At 35.2% G+C, this 19,712-nt stretch overlaps 1 protein-coding gene across 1 annotated transcript in view; it reads left to right on the forward strand.

The window, feature by feature from the left end:
• SCFD1 (sec1 family domain containing 1) overlaps positions 1–19,712 on the forward strand; it is a 43,136-nt gene that overhangs the window by 3,591 nt on the left and 19,833 nt on the right. The window contains exons 4-14 of the mRNA XM_027457856.3: positions 879–969; positions 1,596–1,718; positions 2,915–3,002; positions 4,175–4,264; positions 5,425–5,480; positions 6,361–6,446; positions 8,277–8,376; positions 11,672–11,811; positions 12,687–12,777; positions 13,103–13,176; positions 13,763–13,844. Coding sequence (XP_027313657.1) covers positions 879–969; positions 1,596–1,718; positions 2,915–3,002; positions 4,175–4,264; positions 5,425–5,480; positions 6,361–6,446; positions 8,277–8,376; positions 11,672–11,811; positions 12,687–12,777; positions 13,103–13,176; positions 13,763–13,844 — 1,021 coding nt within the window. The remainder of the gene's footprint in view (positions 1–878; positions 970–1,595; positions 1,719–2,914; positions 3,003–4,174; positions 4,265–5,424; positions 5,481–6,360; positions 6,447–8,276; positions 8,377–11,671; positions 11,812–12,686; positions 12,778–13,102; positions 13,177–13,762; positions 13,845–19,712) is intronic.

Here is a 19,712-nt window from a genome sequence, read left to right on the forward strand (position 1 = left end):
AAATATTCCCCTGAAATCATGAACAACACACTGAAAATCATTCAATGAATAACTATTAAATATTATTCACTGTTAGCAGGGTTTCCTACTATGTAGATGAGGACCCTGTTCAAAAAAAATCCAGTAAGGATTTTTGAGGATGTTTATACAGATCCCTCTCTTGTATATTTTTAATTTTTTTTTTTTTGGTACAGACTGCTACATGTGACTGTACATGATCTCTGTTTGTCTTTTTACATGTAGACTTTGTCTCATCTAGGCTAAGAAATTTAAAGTATTATTTTAAGAGACTTCCCATTTTTCTCCATATTACATTTAGTTAGTTCATCGGTGTTCTTTAGCTGTGGTAAAAGTCATGGAGGAAATTTAGAAGATGAGTTTATTTTTTTCAAATGTTTATTAACTTTGCTAAGTTAAGGCTAGAAATGAAAACACAGTTGAAGGTGTTGACTTAGCAGCAGAAATGTTAGAGAAACATGTAAGCACTTTGCCTTTCTCTGTTTTAGTTAGCAGGAAAGGCAAGTGTAATAGTACGAGTTACACAGGTGTTATGTTAAGTAATAATTGGCATATGAATGTTGTGATGCAGTTTTTTTTTTTTACCTTCCCCTGAATGGAATAATATATTGTGAAGCCTTTTCTCAAACGTTGAATAAATTTCAGAGACTTCTATTAACATTTTGAGCTACCAAAAATTATAAAAGTGTAATTTTGTATTTTTTCCTGTTCTTTCTAAAATCTAAGTTCTAAGACTTAAATTCTGACTAAATTCTGAGAAATTAGAATAAGTCTTTATATAAAAATAACTTTTTTAAAATTTATAGCTTTATATAAATCAGAAGAGGAATGCACTAGAAATGTATTTTTCTTCTTTTCAGGCTTTTGCATTCAGATCGGGATCCTATTCCAGATGTTCCAGCTATTTATTTTGTTATGCCGACAGAGGAAAATATCGATAGAATGTGCCAGGTAACTTGCATGCTAGATGTTTAAAACAGGTGGATACAACAGGCTCCCTATGGAAAAAAAAAAAAAGTATACTGATGGAAGTGTGACTGTTCTGTATCTAGTTTTTATGTGTGTCTCAACGCTTCTGTTTATATTTCATGGATATTAGCATATCATTGTCATAAAAATACTGCCCAAAATTTTTACATGCAAAACTTCTGTTTCCCAGAAAGTAGAAGTGTAAATACGTCTTCAGAGTTTGGGGAGTGAAAAGGCCTGAGGCAGCGGGCAGAGGTTGAGATATAGACAGTTCCATTTAATTGTTTAAAAAAGCAAAAACAAAAACTTCTGTAATGAGGATGGTCGAACACCGGAACAGATTGCCCAGAGGGTTTGTGAAGTCTCCATCATTAGAAATATTCAAACTGACTGGACCCAATCCTGAACCACCTCATCTCTTTGACTACTTTGAGTAGGAGGACTGGACTATGCAATCTGTATGAACGGATAGCCAAGTACTTCAAAAAATTTCATTTGACTATAGATAATTGTATTATCACATAGTAAATGTTTGCGTATTCTTTAATAATTAAGGCTTGTAGTAGTACTTAATCAGGAAAAGAGGTTGTGGCTTTGCTTTCTTTTAGGATCTTCGAAACCAGCTTTATGAATCTTATTATTTAAACTTTATTTCTGCCATTTCAAGAAGTAAACTGGAAGATATTGCCAATGCTGCCATAGGTGCTAATGCTGTAACTCAAGTGGCTAAGGTAAGAGAATCCTCCAGTCTCTAACGTTATAGGTGCTACCATTACAGGCATTACTGCAGTCTTATATGACCACATCTGTGCCATGCACAGTTTTTCTGACTGAACTGTGAACAAAATAAATGTTCAGCTAGATTCAGTGATTGGCATGGATTTACTGGTGGGAAAAAGGGTATCTGCAGTCATCTCCTTAATCCAGCGTGGTATTATACTTCATCTTAGTCAAAAGTCCAAGTGCTGCAAGTCCTTTGTACTGAATGATAAGAGTGGAAGTACAGTGGTTTCAGAGTATTCCTGATCACATTAACTCATTGAGCGCATGCAGTGGGAATTTTAGCTACTAGCTACACAAGAAGTGCAGAATGAGTACAGTTTTTATTTTAAATACGCAGAGCACTACAGAGGTAGACGTTCCATACATGCACACTGTTATTCAGTACATTCCTATACCTTTATAATTTAAAGGCTGGTGTCTGGCATGTATCCTCGTCTTGAGTGCCTATACCAAAATCTGCATGTTATAAGCTAATGATTTTCATATATACTTAAATACATTCACTTGTTCTCACTCCTCTTATGGAGTATTGCTGGCATGAAAGAAACTGTTGTGAAATGAAATGAAAGCTGCTAGCATTGTTTAAGATTTAGGTCTTCTGCAGGGGTAAATTGTTGTAGCACTGTGCACTGACTTTTGTAAAGCTGTTTTCCCACTGTTCTCAGTTTATGCTATAGAAAGGTCTAATTTTTTTTTTTCTAAATGTACAAGTATTTTAAAGAAAAAATAGTATTTCTGAGCTATTATCTCCTAATGTGTAGCTATTGCCCTCTTTCATCTCTCCTGTATGAGAGCTCAGTGCTGTTTATATTGTAGTTCTTCATAAAGAAAATAACCTATAATATTGTAACATCGTCCAACATTTATTTTTTTTTTCCAGTGATGGTTTGCTACTAACAATTTGTCCAAAGAAATACTTGAAGTTGGACTGCTTTCTTTCAGCACTCCTCAGGCGCTCTCATATCCTGTGTTATCACTGGGTCCTTACACAGGCTTTTATAACTCATACATTGTATCTGACATTTGTTTCTTTTCATATGTAGTTCTGTAACAGTCACATTTGAAAACATGTGGCAATAAATCACAAATAGGTATTTTTATACCTTACTCTGAACTGTCTTGACCATTGTTCCTTGATTTCTAGGTGTTTGATCAGTATCTCAATTTCATTACTTTAGAAGATGATATGTTCGTATTGTGTAACCAAAACAAAGAGCTCGTTTCATATCGTGGTAAGTAAAAGTTGTTCATGTAAAAATTCTAATGAGATGCGTAAAGTTGAAGCTTAATTTTGAAGTTCATTAACATCTGTTAATGATTTTATTTTCCTTTGATCTGCTCTGAGTTCAGGATGATCTGTTAGACATATCATTTAAAGTCATGAAGGAATCATTTCTTAGACTTCTTGGTTATAGCTGCTGATTAAAAACTGCTAATAGAGCCCATCTTTCTCAAGTTCTCAGAGGACAAAAACTAGGGGGGAAAAAGCACCTTTAATGTTAGAGAATGATAATAACTGGCCACACATAATAAGCCTCCCATCTAAAATTTATTGTTCAGAGCATTGGAGTTCCTGTTTGAAGAAAGAGTATTAGGCAAGTAATTATTTAAAATATTTCCTAAATGTAACTAAAACAAAGGAGAGGGCATTTATAGGATGAGTCCTGAGGTAGTGCTTGACTTGAGACCTGTGATAACATTAGGTTTGATGTTTCTTTTTCACTACTGTGTTCTTGTCAGTATTAATTATTTGATAGAAATGTTGCTAAGCTTTTCTTGGTTTTACTTAAATATGGGAGGGAAATCTTTTTGTTTATAGCGTGAAATGTTTTGGAACTTGGGCATTATCCTTAATCTGGAGATGTAAGGTAAATTTATCTATTAAGAAAAAAAGGGGGGGGGGGAGTCCATTACAGGAGGTTCTGTAAGGTTTAGAATCTTTAAATATAGATAAGAGATTTATGGTATGCAGTTAAAATTAAACAGGTAATTCTTGATGATTTTACATTTAAGAAGTGGTTTCCAAGTGGATGGCCATTCCTGTTCCATAATGTGTGTTTTTCTAGAAGAGATTTTTAGTAATACAATCATTATGAAATCCAGAAGTTAGAGTATGCGTTGTTTGAGGTAAAGGGGAAAATCTGTGTAAAGTTTGACCTTATAGTGAGCAATAGTTAATATTTCCCAATTTTTTAACTTTTTTTTCTTAAAAAAAAAAAAAAAAGGAAAAGGGAGGAAAAAGTAATGGAAGTGTTAGGGAGGGGCATTTAATAATTTGATATCTTCAGCAACAAAAGCTGTTGGCAGTTAGCAGCCATTAGGTAAGAAGAGAATTGCTTTCTCAGGATTAATGTCGCATGAACTTATTTAACCCTGATTTTAACTGTTTTCTACACCATTTTAGCCATTAACAGACCAGATATAACAGACACTGAAATGGAAACGATAATGGACACTATTGTTGACAGTCTCTTCTGTTTTTTTGTTACGCTTGGTAAGTTTTCAAATTCTAGCATATTTTCAATCTGTGTTCCTTTTAGAAGAGACCCATATTCAGTATGGTAGCTAGAAGTTTACTGATTTCATATAGCTGAGTTAAGGCAGAAGTAGACAAGTGACAGAAATCTTAATAATTTGCTGAGAGCTTTAATGGTCTTGCTAAAATTACTGCTCTGCATCAGTGCAGAAGAAAATAAAGGTTGTCCAACATGGGAGGTGATACGTTTAGTCTTCAGTGTCAATGGGTGAGGAATACTGAAATGCAAAGTTTTGGTTTTATTGTAGTTTGCACTGTGGGTCAGCAGTGCTAGGAATTTGGATTTGCAGCTCAAAGAAAAAAAGGGAGGGGAAAAAAACATCACACAAACCCTGCAAGGATCTAACTAAAATAACTCATAGAGTAGGCAGATATATTAAAGTTACATGTTGTGAATTTTATTGTTTCTTAGTTCATATGTTTTTCATAGTGGCAACATCTAATCTAAGTTCTCACTGAGATCAGTGAATCTGAGATAATAATCCTTCAAGAGAGTTTGGGGTCTCTGTGGGGCAGTCTGTTCAAGACAGGTTCCCTTGAACCAACTGAGTTCTTCCAAGTATTAACATGATACAAATTAAGGCCCTTTTACACAGACACTTAAACTCATGGTATTTGAATTTTCATATTTGTATAGGTCAGTGGGATACAGCAGCTAAAGACTGTGAAATCTGTTCCACTGTAAAGTGTGCTTTTGAAATTAACATTCCCCTGCAGTGAGATGTAACTGATACATTATTTTGTATTTGTTTGGTATTACTTATTATTGTTTTCAAGTGACTTCTAATCTTCTGAAACAAAGTTTTAATGCTCCCATATGAGCATTCATTTGACCAGTTCTCAGTATGTTAGCTGTTGTTCTAGACTACAATATGCTTTTCATAAATTCATGCGTGAGGTATTCACTTACTTTTGTACAACTTCATGTAGTATATTTCTATGTAGTATTCTTGGTTTCACTGGTAAAGACTGAAAAGGAAAAAACTAATATAAAATTGGTATTGTCCACTTGAAAATTTTTATTTCAAAATGTTACTAAAAATTTGTTTTATGAAAAGTACGCTAACTTATAATCTTAAAATTATAATGCAAGTGGAAGTCAATATATCTTTTATTAGGAGCTATTCCTATAATCAGATGCTCAAGAGGAACTGCAGCTGAAATGGTGGCAGTGGTAAGAAATGATTTTCTGAGAAAATATTGTTATAAAACTTTGCTTTTCTCAATACCACATAGAGATCTAGTAGCATTGTATCTTTTTCGTTCTGAAGGAAATAAAACTGGAAATAGATATACCAGTTCTTCTTTCTGATTTTCGTACCATGGAACTCATCTGTAGAAATTGTAAAATTATGCAATCAGCTGTTAAGAAACTTAAATCAGAATGATTTTTTTCTGTATGTCTAAGAAATTCTTATCTATCTTACCGAGAAACAGACATTTTTAGTGTATCAAAGTAAATTTGATCATCAAATAGGAAGGAAATTGTCAAACTAAATCACAATTAAAAATCACTACAGCACTGTCTTCGCTAGGGATCATCACTGTGCTTCATTTCTTCCATCTTCCTCACGTCTTTCTTCATTAGTGAAGCCTTAATGTTGATAAAATGTGAGCATTTAGTCTGCATGCATTCATACCGGGGGGGTAGTCACAGTTTTTGAGATGCTTACTGTGGCAGTGACTGATAGTCCAATTTTCTGCTTCTACCTTGGTACCTCTTTGTTGCCTCCTGATGGCATTTTTTTTGTTCATGTGTTTAGGGAAAGAGTGGTAATTGCCTGAGAGGGATATTAGTGGACATAAAGTATTACCTTCTGTGTAGTCCTGAATCTAGATAAAAATGCAGGAGGGAGAAAAAAGAAGGAAGAGATTTCTTGGGAGTCAGGTCTACCGTGCAGTTGATCTAGACTTCCTGCAGCTTATAAACTACACTTACAACACTTATAAACTACAAAATCAGCACAATCTTAGTATGTTGATCAGATAAAGAAGTTTAGAAGCCATTGGTTTGTTAAAAGCTGTTTTGTGTTGTTTTTTTTTTCCCCCTACAGAAATTAGATAAGAAGCTCAGAGAGAATCTAAGAGATGCCAGAAACAGTCTTTTTACAGGTGATACACTTGGGGCTGGCCAGTTCAGGTATGGTGTTAGTAATAACTATGTATTTTTATTTTTCATATTTGAGTTGTCAGAAGGATCTCATTAGGATAAGTCACCGCTGTGTGGTGAGTGAAAACTATTTACAGGGATTAGATTCAAATTCTATATTAACAGAATTAGCTGTACTTGTAAGTAAGATTACCTATCTCCTTAGTATAACTGGGTTGGAAACTTGTGACGAAAAATTGTACAGTCCTAAGACAGTGAATCAAAAATCATTTAATGAAGCAGACAATTTTGTTCACACTCTAAACCTAGCCCCTGCTATTATACTTTATATTGCAGTACCAGGATGTGCAGCTGCATGTTTGAACATACCTGTTATCAATCTTTAGTCCATTAAAAAGGAGGAAATACCCATTTTCTCACTTATGAGCAGTTATAAGTTGTAGTTATGTCAAAAGCAAATGTTTTTCAGCTGATCTCTATATCTACCTGAGGAGGACTGCATAAGTACTGACAGTTGGATAATTAGACAATTAAGAATGGTTGTCAGTATTTGAATTGTATGAGGGAGAAAACAGGGTTGGGAAAAGACTTTGCAGGTGCTTGTATGCATCTGGAATGTGTTCTCTGTCACCTGCCCTACATCTCTTTGCTGACAGATAGTTGAATACTTGACAGGCTGCCTAAGGAAAGTGTATTATGGTAGTTCACACTGTACATGAAAAGTAAGGAGACCTACTGGGAAGACTAGCTTGAGGCAATGGTTATGATCTCCTAACTGGATCTAAAACAGTCATTATGTATTTTTATCTTATTCAAAGCAGAATTTTGGTAAAAGACACACAAAGTTTGTGTGGCAAAAAGAAATGAGATTGAAAACCATTAGGAGAGAGAATAGCTGTGAAATACTAGTTCCCTCATTTCCATGGGAACTGAATTGTAAGCACTGTTCTTCCTTCAGAAGGATGGCTTGTTTTTTTGATAGGATAGCATTATTACCCTCAGAAAATCAAGATACAAAGCAAAGGAAGTACCTTTACAGTTAAATGTCTTCAGATCTCGAGTTTGCTTTTCAGAATGATCCAGGCAGGTGACTAAGGCTCTTGAGATTAAATATCTACATAAAAATACTTTATTGCAAGGAAATCCAGAGCATGGAATTAACATGCTTTTACTCTGTTCAAATACACTGCAATTTAGCTGTCACATTTATTGTAGGATTAATGTGCTTTAGGGAAATGGATACACCAATGGCCTGTAAATTCACAGCCTTCTATCTTCACTATAATTTTTTCATGTAGCTATAAGCCCAGATACTTAGGCATGTCTGGATTTTTTCTACATAAAGTTGAGTATTGATGCAGTTACCATAATGCATCTCAGGAGTTCGTAATCTTTTCTTTATGGACTTTAATACAAGCAAAGAGGAAAAATGAAATGGAAAACCATTGAGAGGGGGATTTTGTATTTGAGGTATGTAATGAGGATTAAGGTCAAATATGACCCACTCAAGCACGTTTAACACTTGTTTAGAACTCGGATGTGTATCCACTCAAAAAGGTATTAGTTAATACCTAAGGCTAGTTACTGGTTGATGTTTTGACTTCTGCTTAAAATTATGCATAGTAATCTCACTTAGTACAAAATTAAATAAGCTTTTTATCATTAATAAGACAGTGGTTGATGGAATTTCTGGCACTGAACAACTCCAGATGCTTTGGGAGAAGGATGGAGGAACTCTGCAGTAGAGAATTTGGCTTTTAACTTTAAATATAATGTAGAAGGTGGCTGATCACACTCAGGATATTACTGGAATGTTCTGAACGTGTTTAAAGAAGTACTAATGCAGTGTCATCTTTTCAGCTTCCAAAGGCCCCTATTAGTCCTTGTTGACAGAAACATAGATTTAGCAACTCCTCTACATCATACTTGGACATACCAAGCTCTAGTGCATGATGTTCTGGTAAGAATAAATCTGATTTTGTTACCAAAATTTTTTCACACAGCATGTTATTAAACTTAGTACCAAATTTTCTCTAATTTTAAGAACTGTTTTGTGTGTTTTATTTGAAAGTTGTTTAGTTAAAAACAACTTCGAAGGTTTTTTTGAGAAGGTCTATGTAGGAATAACTTCTAAAATTTCTATAAAGTTGAAAGTTTGATATAATCAAAAGATGGGTAATTCAGCAATCCTAGATTATTCTCAAATAGTTCATGATCTTTTATGTTAACACAAAATTCCATAAGTTCAATTTCTTTTTTTGAAAAATGCTTATAAAGAATTTTAAAAATGATTTTAGTATTATTTTGTATTTCAAAAAAAACTCTGTTTGATTTTCTCCACAAGATGGTGTAGATGTTCAGCATAGAAGTGCCAAGTGATATGACCATACTGTGAGGAATCTAAAATAGATTTATTTTTTCACATGAAGATAGTCTTAAAACCCTTCCATTTCCTTGTGTTTATGTTATAAAACCACTAGCAGAAATTTACTTGAATGAAAGCCAATACTATTTACCTATTTGCTATTTGTGCATTTCATACCTGGTTACAGTGTAATTAATACAAGATATGGGTAAGAATAATTATTTTCTGGATTTTTTTTTTATACCCTAGAGTTAGTCATGAAAATCATTTCAAAGCGTAGCTTTGAGAAATATTTTGGTTTTATTGTCGACGCTGTTAGAGAAAGATGTCAGATACCAAATGCACCTGTGTTGATATGATTATGTGTTTGTAGTTGGTTGTGAACTAGTCATATGTACAGTGTTGTACAAATGTAAATAAAACTTGTATTGTTGCAATGAAGATTTTTTTTTAGCAGAAATTGGACTGTTTATGACAGTTTAAAATCCTATTTTATGCAATTCATTTGTTGTGAACAGTCCTTTCCTCCTAACCTAAAAGACATTTTTTACAAATAAACATCTTTTGGCCTGTTTTCTTTAGGAAAGGCCTATATGAGAAAAGTATGGTTTGCACTGTTTTTTCCAATAACTATTGAACTGTCTGGAGACTGGCAAATGGATATACTGCACTTTTTTCTGAAAATCAGTGAAAAAGTAGAGAATGGAGACTCATATTAGAATTTTACACCTGCAAATGCTATGGCATAAAGTCAACTCTTACTGTCAACACTTGTTCGTTGCCTGTGAGCCATTTAATAAGCAAATGGTTGCTGACTAGCTAGTAAATACATGCCATGCTCTGCCTATGTGCCTCTTCCTTAGCTGCTACATAGAGAAAGTACCATTGGGTAGCCTCAGGCATGTGTTGGGATAGGACTTTGGTACATCAAGATACAGAGGGATCAAAGATGTAGTGGAAACTAAGGATAGCTACTGCTGCAAATATGGAGAGGTATTGGAAGAACACTAGGAGAATGATTTGAGGGTTGTTGGAAACTTACCTGTACTGCATCAGGCTTTAGTAGTTCCCCTGGAACAACTTGTTAAATGTTGCTTGTTGCTTCTCGTTTTTGACTGAGTTGATAGGATTATGAATTTGTGTAATAAAATTATAATCAAATGGCCTGTGATTCCATTAAAAGGGCAGAAGTTTAATTTAAAAAAGTCAAGTTATTCACCTTAAAAGCAAGTGTGCCAAGTTCTTTGTATACTGAGCGTAATATTTCATGAAGTAACCACAGCAACCTTTGAAAAGGCCATAAATTGTTATTGAAAATGGCGATAATTACATAAAATGTACAGCCAGATAAATTGTTTTACATTTAAGCTCTCAGTTAAGATAACCGTGGAATTCTGGGGAGTGTTAAACTAAATACTAACCAAGCTGCAAAATGGTGTGCTGTGTAATTTGAAATGGTGATGATGGCATCTACACATACACAGACTTGTATGCAGAGATCCCCATTTCCAACTAAAATACCCCTCAGGAATGGTTATGGAAAAGTGGGAGGCACAGATAGAAGGCCTTTAACGGACAAAATGTGGAGGTCGAAGGAGGGGAACTGGAATCAATCATTTTGGAAAAACCTGTCAGTGCCAGAACTAACTGGGAAACTCAGGTCACTGGTGAGCTAAATTGAGCCAAAACACTCACTGTAGTGGAACAAATATACATTAAAAATACCCTATGTTTTTAACTGAAACTTTAAGCATGCTGTGTGTAAGATGAGGTTTCTACCCATTGACTGCATGTGCTTCCTTTCAGTAGCTACTTGGTTTTGCTTATATATAGGCATGAATGATTTAGAACGAAATACTAAAAGTGTGAACTTTGCCAAGTGATAACTAGAAACGTTTAAAAATTGTTTTTATTTGAAAGTTTCACTTAATATGATCTACTGTAATGAACATAATAAAATGGAATTTTATTTCTGGAAAAAAATACATAATATAAGATTCTTGACAGTGTCTGTAAAGTCAACAATATAACTCCTTTTATCATTATTTGCCAAGCAAAGATCACCTCTGAAATTTTAAACGTTCCTCAAAAGGGTTAGAGTAAATTCAGCAGTAGGATACTTGCTAACCTCTGTGTTGAAAACCTGAGGGGTTATACTGTCCCTGGCTAAAGTAATGGGGGAAAGGAACAAAAGGCATACAGGAAGCAATGTGGTGACATGGTACGTGAGCATAACTGTGTCATTTAGCTAAAAGACATAATTTATAGGTTTGTATATCTGTGGAAGAATAAAAGCTATATGGAGAAATAGCAGCTTTGTTGCAATCTGTTGTTTTGTCACACAGTATTTCACTAGTGTTTAAAAAAATAAGGAAAGATCTGTGAGGGTTTATCTAAGTAATCCTCATGGCAAACATTCCCGATGCTGATGTCTTGACCTTCTTTGCAAGTTTGATACATTTGCTGTCATTTTGTAAGTGAAATTCAGCCTTAGAAATTTCTTTTTGTATGCAACACAGAAACTTTCACTACTGTAATGTTTTGCTGTGTGCATTTAGTGTTCAGGTATTGCTAAATAATTTATTTTCCATGAGGAAAACAGTGTGCCTCTTGGTTCAGTTTAAGAAGGTTGCTTGCAAGACAAATCAGATGTCTTTGCTTGACATTTGTTGCTTTGTTTGATGGCTTTTCAGTAAGTGCAAGTAATATTTTAGTTCATACATTGCTATTCTCTAGTTAATAACTTGCTTACCATCCTCTTATAAAATGTTCATAAATAGTTGTTGCTATTTTTTCTAGAAAATATTCTGGAAGATAATTGAGTATAAAAGATGGATTAAATGATTAAAAACTACCAAATAGTTAGGTAAGATTCTTTCTTTTATTTTAGGATTTCCATTTGAATAGAGTTAACTTGGAAGAATCAACAGGAACAGAAAGTATTCCAGCAGGTGCTAGACCTAAGAAAAAAAATAAGAAATCCTATGATTTAACTGCATCTGATAAATTTTGGCAGAAGCATAAGGGCAGGTAAGCTTTATAGGTACAAAGGTTATATTGATTTAGACAGTTTGTGTGGTAGAACTTCCTTGGGTTGGTTTGGCTGCAAGGGCATATTGATTATATCATAGCACTGCAGATTAGGCTCAGGAATCCGAGTATATGCCTGGAGTTTTCTGTGGTCTTATGATGTTAGTATGGTGGGGTTTGTTTGTTTGTTTTTAATAGGCTCAACTATTTAAATCTAATTTGAAGTGTACAAATTAACAGGCTTGTTAGAACATTTTTGGAACACAAAGGGCTCTGGGTTAGGAAGTACAAAAAGAAACAGAAAAGTGTGCAAATGAACAAAACTACACAGATGAACAAATATCTATACAAAGTTCTGTCTGCCTATAAGGCTATTGTACTTAAGGAAAGAAACATTGTGGTTTACATGGCCTGTACTATGTGTTTCACTAAGTATTAAATTTTAGGGGGAGAATTTGCTACATGTAAATTCCTGTAGAAAATTTTAAGAAAAATAAAAATAGTGAGGAGGGTATAAATTCAAAGTATCCTTCATATTATGGTAATTCTATTTTAAGCTTTTTTGGAAAAATTTTTGAGGATTTATTTTTTTATGGAATGATCATCGTCCATATTCATTGTATCTGCTTTCGGCTACAGAGCACGAAAATGTTTTTATCAAAATTACATAAAAATGTTGAAAGCAGTGAGTATGTATCTTAGAAAGTTTAAATAAACATATAGTAAGATGTCACTGCTCATGGACTTGATAATGCAGCATGCTGCGTGTATTGATATTTCTGTCATTTTCAAGATCATCTTGATCATATAACTTGTCTGGTTCTAGTGTTTCAGTTTGTTGATTTAACTGAGCCTAATGCAAAGTGTTGCATTAGTCCTTTTCCAGAGGTAGCTGAGTCTGTTCAACAGGAACTGGAATCCTACAGAGCCCAAGAAGATGAAGTCAAAAGACTTAAAAGTATCATGGTAAGGTTTATATTTGAGTTTTATCTAAAGCCTAATAGATGCTCAGCATACTACACCAGTTGCAAAAAATAAAAAAATCAGTGCATGCTGAGTCTTAGGCATAATGTAAACACGTAGAGGACTGTAAGTACCATAATTCATGAGAGTTCAATTTCTTGCATGTGTTGACATTACGTTCATATAACTTCCATAATAACTGTAAAATACAATCCAGACTTTACTATCACTATGAGAAAATAGGTTCTGAGTGCCCTGACTGTATTTCGATGTAGTATTTTCTTGCTTACAATTATTTTCATTCCTTTTTCCAATTCGTCAAAACCAGGGTATTGAAGGGGAGGATGAAGGAGCAATAAGCATGCTTTCTGACAATACAGCTAAGCTAACATCAGCTGTTAGGTAAGTTAAATAATAAATAAAATAATACATTATTTTTTAATTAATTGGGAACAATTTATAATTCCTTCTGTCATTTCACTTTCAATACCCTTTGAAATAAATAGTTTTAAAAATAGGCTATAAAATTAATAAAAATTAAATGGTGGTAAAGTTAAAGACCGCACCCTTCACAAGTAGTTGTGCATGCAGCTTCCACAGCATGTGCATGTTTGGCCTCTAAACATGGCTTTGGAATGCTTCCTCAGCAATGCTGAATGATTTAAGTACAGCATAGATTTGCTTACAGACTCTGCATGGGAATCGTATTCTCCTGCTTCTGTATTCATAACTGCTTTGAATGACACTAGAAGACTGAGGTTTAGACTAGTTCCCCATTGTAAACCTAAATTGTAAATTGTTTTTCATTCCACTACCACCTTGGAGAAGGGAGGTGTTCAGTTTTCTGCCTTTCACTGAGGCCCAAATCAGAAGGCGAAAGGAAGGATACCTATTCTGATAGTAGATGAGGTGATATGTCCCATGTCCTGTAAGATCCAGCATGTGTCTGCTGCAACTCAGCAGGTTAGTTTGTATTTAATCTTTTCAGCTCTCTTCCAGAACTTCTGGAAAAGAAGAGGCTCATTGATCTTCATACAAATGTTGCAACAGCTGTTTTGGAGCACATAAAGGTAGGATTGCTCTCTGACTTGATTTTCTGTAAGATGCTTCTTGCCTGGAGCAATATATTTGACCAAGTGAAGCAAGATAGGAAAGTGAGCCTTCTCAACTGTGCTACCTTTTACAGAAACCGCTGTATAACATTACTTAGTGTTGAAGAGTGAAAGGGAATGAGTTTTGAATGTCTATGCGTGAAAAGTAAATACAATTTCTTTGTATTGGAATTTACTACTACACTCTTGTCTTTTTTATAATGGCCACAACCTTTACTGTGAGTTAAATTCTTTCTAAAATAAGAAAGAATGGAAGTGTTTGGCTTATTTTAGACGTGTCATGGCAAATTATGATTTGAGTCTAAGCATTCATTTTCTCTTCTGTGTCTGCGCTTATCACAAGAGTACTGTTTACTGTTCACCTAATAAAAATGATATCCAGAGGTGTGGCAGTAATGATGCAAGTTACTAAACTGGTCTTTCCAGCAGGGTCTGTGTTAGATGTGCTTTGTGCATAATCTAAACCCTTAAGAAGGATGTTTGTCCTCTTTCCTGCTTAAGTCTGCTGCTCTTGTAATGACAGGAGGAATGGGCCTACACCAGCATTACTTTATATACAATTTGTCAGGCAGAAGACAGGTTTCAGAGTGGGATATGGAATGGAAATAATGTTGTTTTTGAACAACAATGTTCTCTTGGCAACAGTCAGATACAATTGTTCCTTCTAGATTAGGTGGTAGCAACACACTTTTCCATTACCTAGAGGTAGAAGGAGTTACTTATGTGTCCTTCTGCTGTAGCCCTCCTGTACTAACCTTTAGGCTCCCTCCTCTGATAGGAGCCTGCTACTACACAGCTCCCAGGGAGTGATGATCTATTTCTCCATAGATGATTCTCAGTTCCTCTAAAATGTTCACGCTCCTTACCTTCTGTAGCTGTCAAAAGCTGTCAAAGAAGTTTGTGAGACAAATGGGAATGCAGTTCCTTCAGTATGTTGATGATGCATTGTCTTTTATCAGTTTCTTTTGATTTAGAAAGAATCACTTACTTCTCCAAACACTATCTAAACTACCTAAACTCAGGCTAATGCAGAAACACATCTTTTTTTTTTCCATTGGAATTTACCAATAGAAAAGCCTTTTCACTAATGATTGTAGAATTTCTTCCATTTCCTTTGTCCTGTCTGTTTTCTCCCCTCTTTTTACTCTTCAGTGTTACAAAAAGAATTTTTCTAATTCAAGCTGTGGAATTTTAAAATGCAGGATGAGATGTTACCTCATGTACTCCTCAGAAATATTTTCACAAAAAACAGTATCTCAGCCAGTACTTCGTAAAGAAATTCTGATGGCACCTTGAGGCTGTGGTAAAATACGTTTTATATCTGTTTAAATACAGAAACCAGATTAGGATAAGGTAATTTTTTTGACATGTGCCCAGGTCTCAAGGAGCTAGTGAGGCACCATGATTTTCTACAGGCTATTTTATTTTCACTTTTAAAATGATCTCGAAGTACCTTCAGACTTCAAAATAGATTCTTTGCATTGCCCATTATGTTTTACCTTTTTTATTACAGTAAATATTTGAGCATTTTTTCTTCTTACATGTATGAGAGTCAGTGTAAAGAATGCTATGAGACCCGCTCTAATTAGACTGAGTTTAATTTTTCTTCAGTGCTCAGTTAACATCTGCTTTCCACGCGGTCTTGGATCATTTTCTAAGACACAGCAAGAGGAAACCAGAAATTAATCACATAATCAAAGGTCCTGGCAGTTTTTTGGAAAATCTGCGTTCAGTGAAATGATGGAAAGAATGCATTACTTTCTGCACTAAATGAATCATCAACTACTTATTGTCAACACTTAGAACAAAGGCGTCCTTGTTTTGCATTGTTTTTTCTCTGAAGAAGCTGGTGGCTGAAGGACTGTACCCAACTGTTAACAATTTTAAGACTAGAACTATGGGCATCTTTCTACCTACTTTAGAGTTTCAAGTAATACATATCTTGGCATGTCTCCTACGAATGCTTAGATTACTGAAGTATGTCAAGGTATGGCATGTACACTTATGCTTTTCTAAAACAATTAAATGCAGAGAGGGGTAGGTTATCATTGCTGGAATTCTATACCTATGTATTTAAGTTGTGGATTCTAAATTATTATGTCTTAGATTACTAACACTTGTTCAGCTTAGGATTTTGTTGAATACCTACATAACTTTCTTATCATGTTTCTCCGGTTTTATTACTTGATCTCAAGGCCTGATACTTTGAATAACTCAATTATCAGGATGGCCTTCCCAATTATCCATTACATACCTTGTAAAAGAATTCCACTATTTTAACAGTTCTGTTTTGTCTTGCCATGTGAACAGAAAAAGTGTATGTAGTAAAATATATACGTCACAGTGGTCCAGGCCAGTTCTCTGTAATTCAGAACTGGTAATTAAGTAAATTCCCATGAAATGAGAGGTTTTTCTGAATTCAGCTGCAGTCACCTTTCCTTCATTGTTCTGTGGGTAGCTCGGTACAGTTCAGTCAAAGGAAAGTGGCTCTGGCCGCCACCTCCAGCCTTCTCCTAGAGCTTGTCTTTGTCCTGATAGAAGCAGGCTATAATTGCCTGACTAGCCACGCTATTACTGTTGATTTCTGTGGGCTGTTACTTTTGGCTGTTTTCTATCAGTATCTTTGAGAAATTCTTTCCAGTAATTAAAAATACTTGTATCTTGTTGTCTTCTGCATGTTCTCACTCTCTTAAAGGAAGTACCTTTGTACAGTAAAGAGGATTGAAGTCTCCTACAAAGCCTTACAAAAATGACCCTGTAAGAGATTTCAGTGGATCCTGCTTCCACTTTTCTGCTTAAAAGTGAAGGAATTTTATGCCTCTTGGAGTCCAGCACTCAGGTGGAGATTCCCGCGTGTCTCAATATCTTACCCTAAAATAAACTTTGGCTTATTAACAGCTTATTTCTAGAGATGCTAAGTTGAAAGTTTTCACCAAAAAAAAGGGGGGAGAGGGAGAAGCAAAAAAAAAAAAAAAAAGCTAAACTGTGGAGCTTTAACTACAATAAAGATCTTATCCCTGAATTGAAACCAGAAAGGTCTACTGAATGGTGTTAGCGTGGAACAAGATGTCACATTAGGAAATGAAAAGCAGGAGGCAGGAAAGGAATAACTGGAAACGTAAACACATCTTGATGTTATTAGTAGTTTTTATTATTTTTCTTCACCTTGCTATCTGGCATGGCACCCGTAAGAACCTCTTCCTTGCTGTCTTGTCTTATTGGAATTGATGGTCCTAGAGCTCTTTGCCAACCTAAGTGTTTCTGTGATTGGATCTCCAGGATTGCTTAGCTCTTTCTCTTAGCTTTTTCTTTTGGCATCTCTGGGAGTCTGTCACTAGGTGAGCAAAATGTCACTTACTTAAATGGAACAACTGGTTCTTACTAGCACTTCTCAGAACAGTGGGTTCTTTGGAAAGTAACTTTCTCCTTGATGTGGCATGTCTGGGAAATACCTCAAAAGCTAACTAGCAGAGTTCAAGGTTATTCAGTACTCCATGTGAAATCTTATTTGTAGTCCACCTAATTCCTAGCATACATGTGTAAGAAAAATACTGCCTTAAATAGCACCTTTGCTAGCAACCTTGGTTAGTTACCTACCGATGAAGGAGCTGAGTAGACTCACCGTATTGATCCATCTCACTAGTTCGTGCTTCTGTCATATCAGCCAAAACATTGAAAATGTTATGTTGGTGCTTATCTCTGGTGTCCCTACTTGCAGCTTATAAAAGATAACTATCTCTGAGGATAACAGTTATCGCTGTGAAGTGTGCTCAAGAACTGACCACTCGCTACTTTGAGGGCAGAAGGATGTCTTTTGTTTGTCATAGTGGCTACGATTACATAGAAGGTGTATGAGGTGACAAAAAAGGAGGTGGAGCTTGACAGACATAAATGAACTGATTTTTTTTATGATTTCCAGTCTGTTGCTTTTTCCCAAACAGTGTTAAGTTCACACCCCAAAAGCGTTTGTCCAAAATTTTTAAGATGTACCATTTAAGATGTACATGTACCATTAATGTTTCTGTTTAGGCTCTAAGCGTAGTGAATATATGCAGCCGGTGAGGCTTTTTTGGCTGCAGGCAGTCTGTTTTGTTTGGTAGTCTTAGCCAAACAACCACGAAGTGGCACATAGCTGAGAAGAATTTTAAGCATTTTGTGCTCAAAATAAGTTAACAACTGTAAATCTGCTCTTAAAGTATCTAATGTTTAAATTATATAATTTTATTTAAAAGTTGGTCTGTAAACAAATATATTGAATTAATATATTTTATGTTGTCTAGTTTTAGATGCCATCTGTTTAAGACATATTTGTTCAGGACACCAGCTAAGATAATATAGGCACTGCCAAATTCAATATATTTATCTTCCTAAGATGAAGATTCCAGATTTCATGACAATCCTTTGTTTGTTGGATGCCTTTTGTCTGGGAAAAATATTTTAAGCTTAAAAGCATTGACTTTAACTCTTTATAAGGAGCTACAAATGTATTTAAATCACAGAAAGCAAGGAATGGGAAGACTAGAAAAATTGTGGTGGCTTCTTTGCAATTGTTTCTCTCCAGAAACAGCTAAGGAAACTATAACACAAACAAGAACTGTAGAGTTGTACAGTGCCATGGAGAGGAGTCACAGAACTCGTCTGACATGCCAGATAACAAATTGCACATGAAGTAGGGACCTGGAAGGAGGCTAGTAGTTCACTTCTATTCACTTTAAACTAGTGCACTGTGACCGCTGGTAATCACTTTACCTTTCAGCTAAGTTATTATTAATGGAAGTCTTTACACAGTGTAACTACCAAAATATGGCTGTGACTGCTCTTCTAATAGAGCTCAAGGCAAATACAGATTGAAAGAACCTTCATCTCCTTTTTTGTCACCTCATACACCTTCTATGTAATCGTAGCCACTATGACAAACGAAAGACATCCTTCTGCCCCTCAAAGTAGCGAGTGGTCAGTTTTTCAGCACACTTCACGGTAACTGTTATCCTCAGAGATCGTTATCTTTTATAAGCTGCAAGTACAGTTGCTACAAAGGTTTTAAATTAAGTTGCTCTTCTGCAAGTAACTGCTTTTCTTGGTGTGTTCAGTACATAGTGAATGAGAAACGGAATTGTTATGTATATAATACTGGGAAGCAAGGGGCTACCTCCAAAAACTTCTGGCAATCAGCTTATGATATTAAAATATTCTTGTGACTGATTTTGTGTTGTCATCTGTAAGTCTTTTTTGCCAAACTGAAAAGTACTCAGAATTAGTTTCCTTCTTTTTTGTGCTTTATTTCCTTATTTGTTATCTCAGGAAAAGAAAAATTAGTAGGATTCAAAAACAAATCAAAACCAGACTTCTAAAGTTTTTCTGTTGCTGTCATTACACCAACCACTGCACCAGGTTAGAAGGTGCCATAGTAATTTTGCATGCCTTGGCAGTATCAGGCAAAATTTCCTGAATCTGTTAACCTGCGAAAAACCCCAGTGACTCATGCTTCAATGTGGTAATACCATTTCAGTCTCCCAGTGGGTGTGATCTGGAGCTGAAATACTTCCAAGGCAATGAGATGGAGATCCACTCTTACAGTCTCTCTCTTTTGGAGCCAATACATAGCTGACGGTGTCCAAACACCAGAATTTAGTCAGTTGCCAGGCGTTAAGGTTTTGTAAGCTGAGCACTTGTAACATCTGTTGTGATACTACATGGTAATTTTCAAACCTCAATAATCTGTGATGGAACATAAGTTTTTTAATACGCTTTAAAATGCATTTTTGTATACTCAGATTGAAAGTTCAAGATCAGACGTGCAAAGCTTGGCTGTTTGTGCAAATGTGC

The sequence above is a fragment of the Anas platyrhynchos genome, chromosome 5 (genome assembly GCF_047663525.1).
Source record: "Anas platyrhynchos isolate ZD024472 breed Pekin duck chromosome 5, IASCAAS_PekinDuck_T2T, whole genome shotgun sequence".
Classification (NCBI taxonomy): domain Eukaryota; kingdom Metazoa; phylum Chordata; class Aves; order Anseriformes; family Anatidae; genus Anas; species Anas platyrhynchos.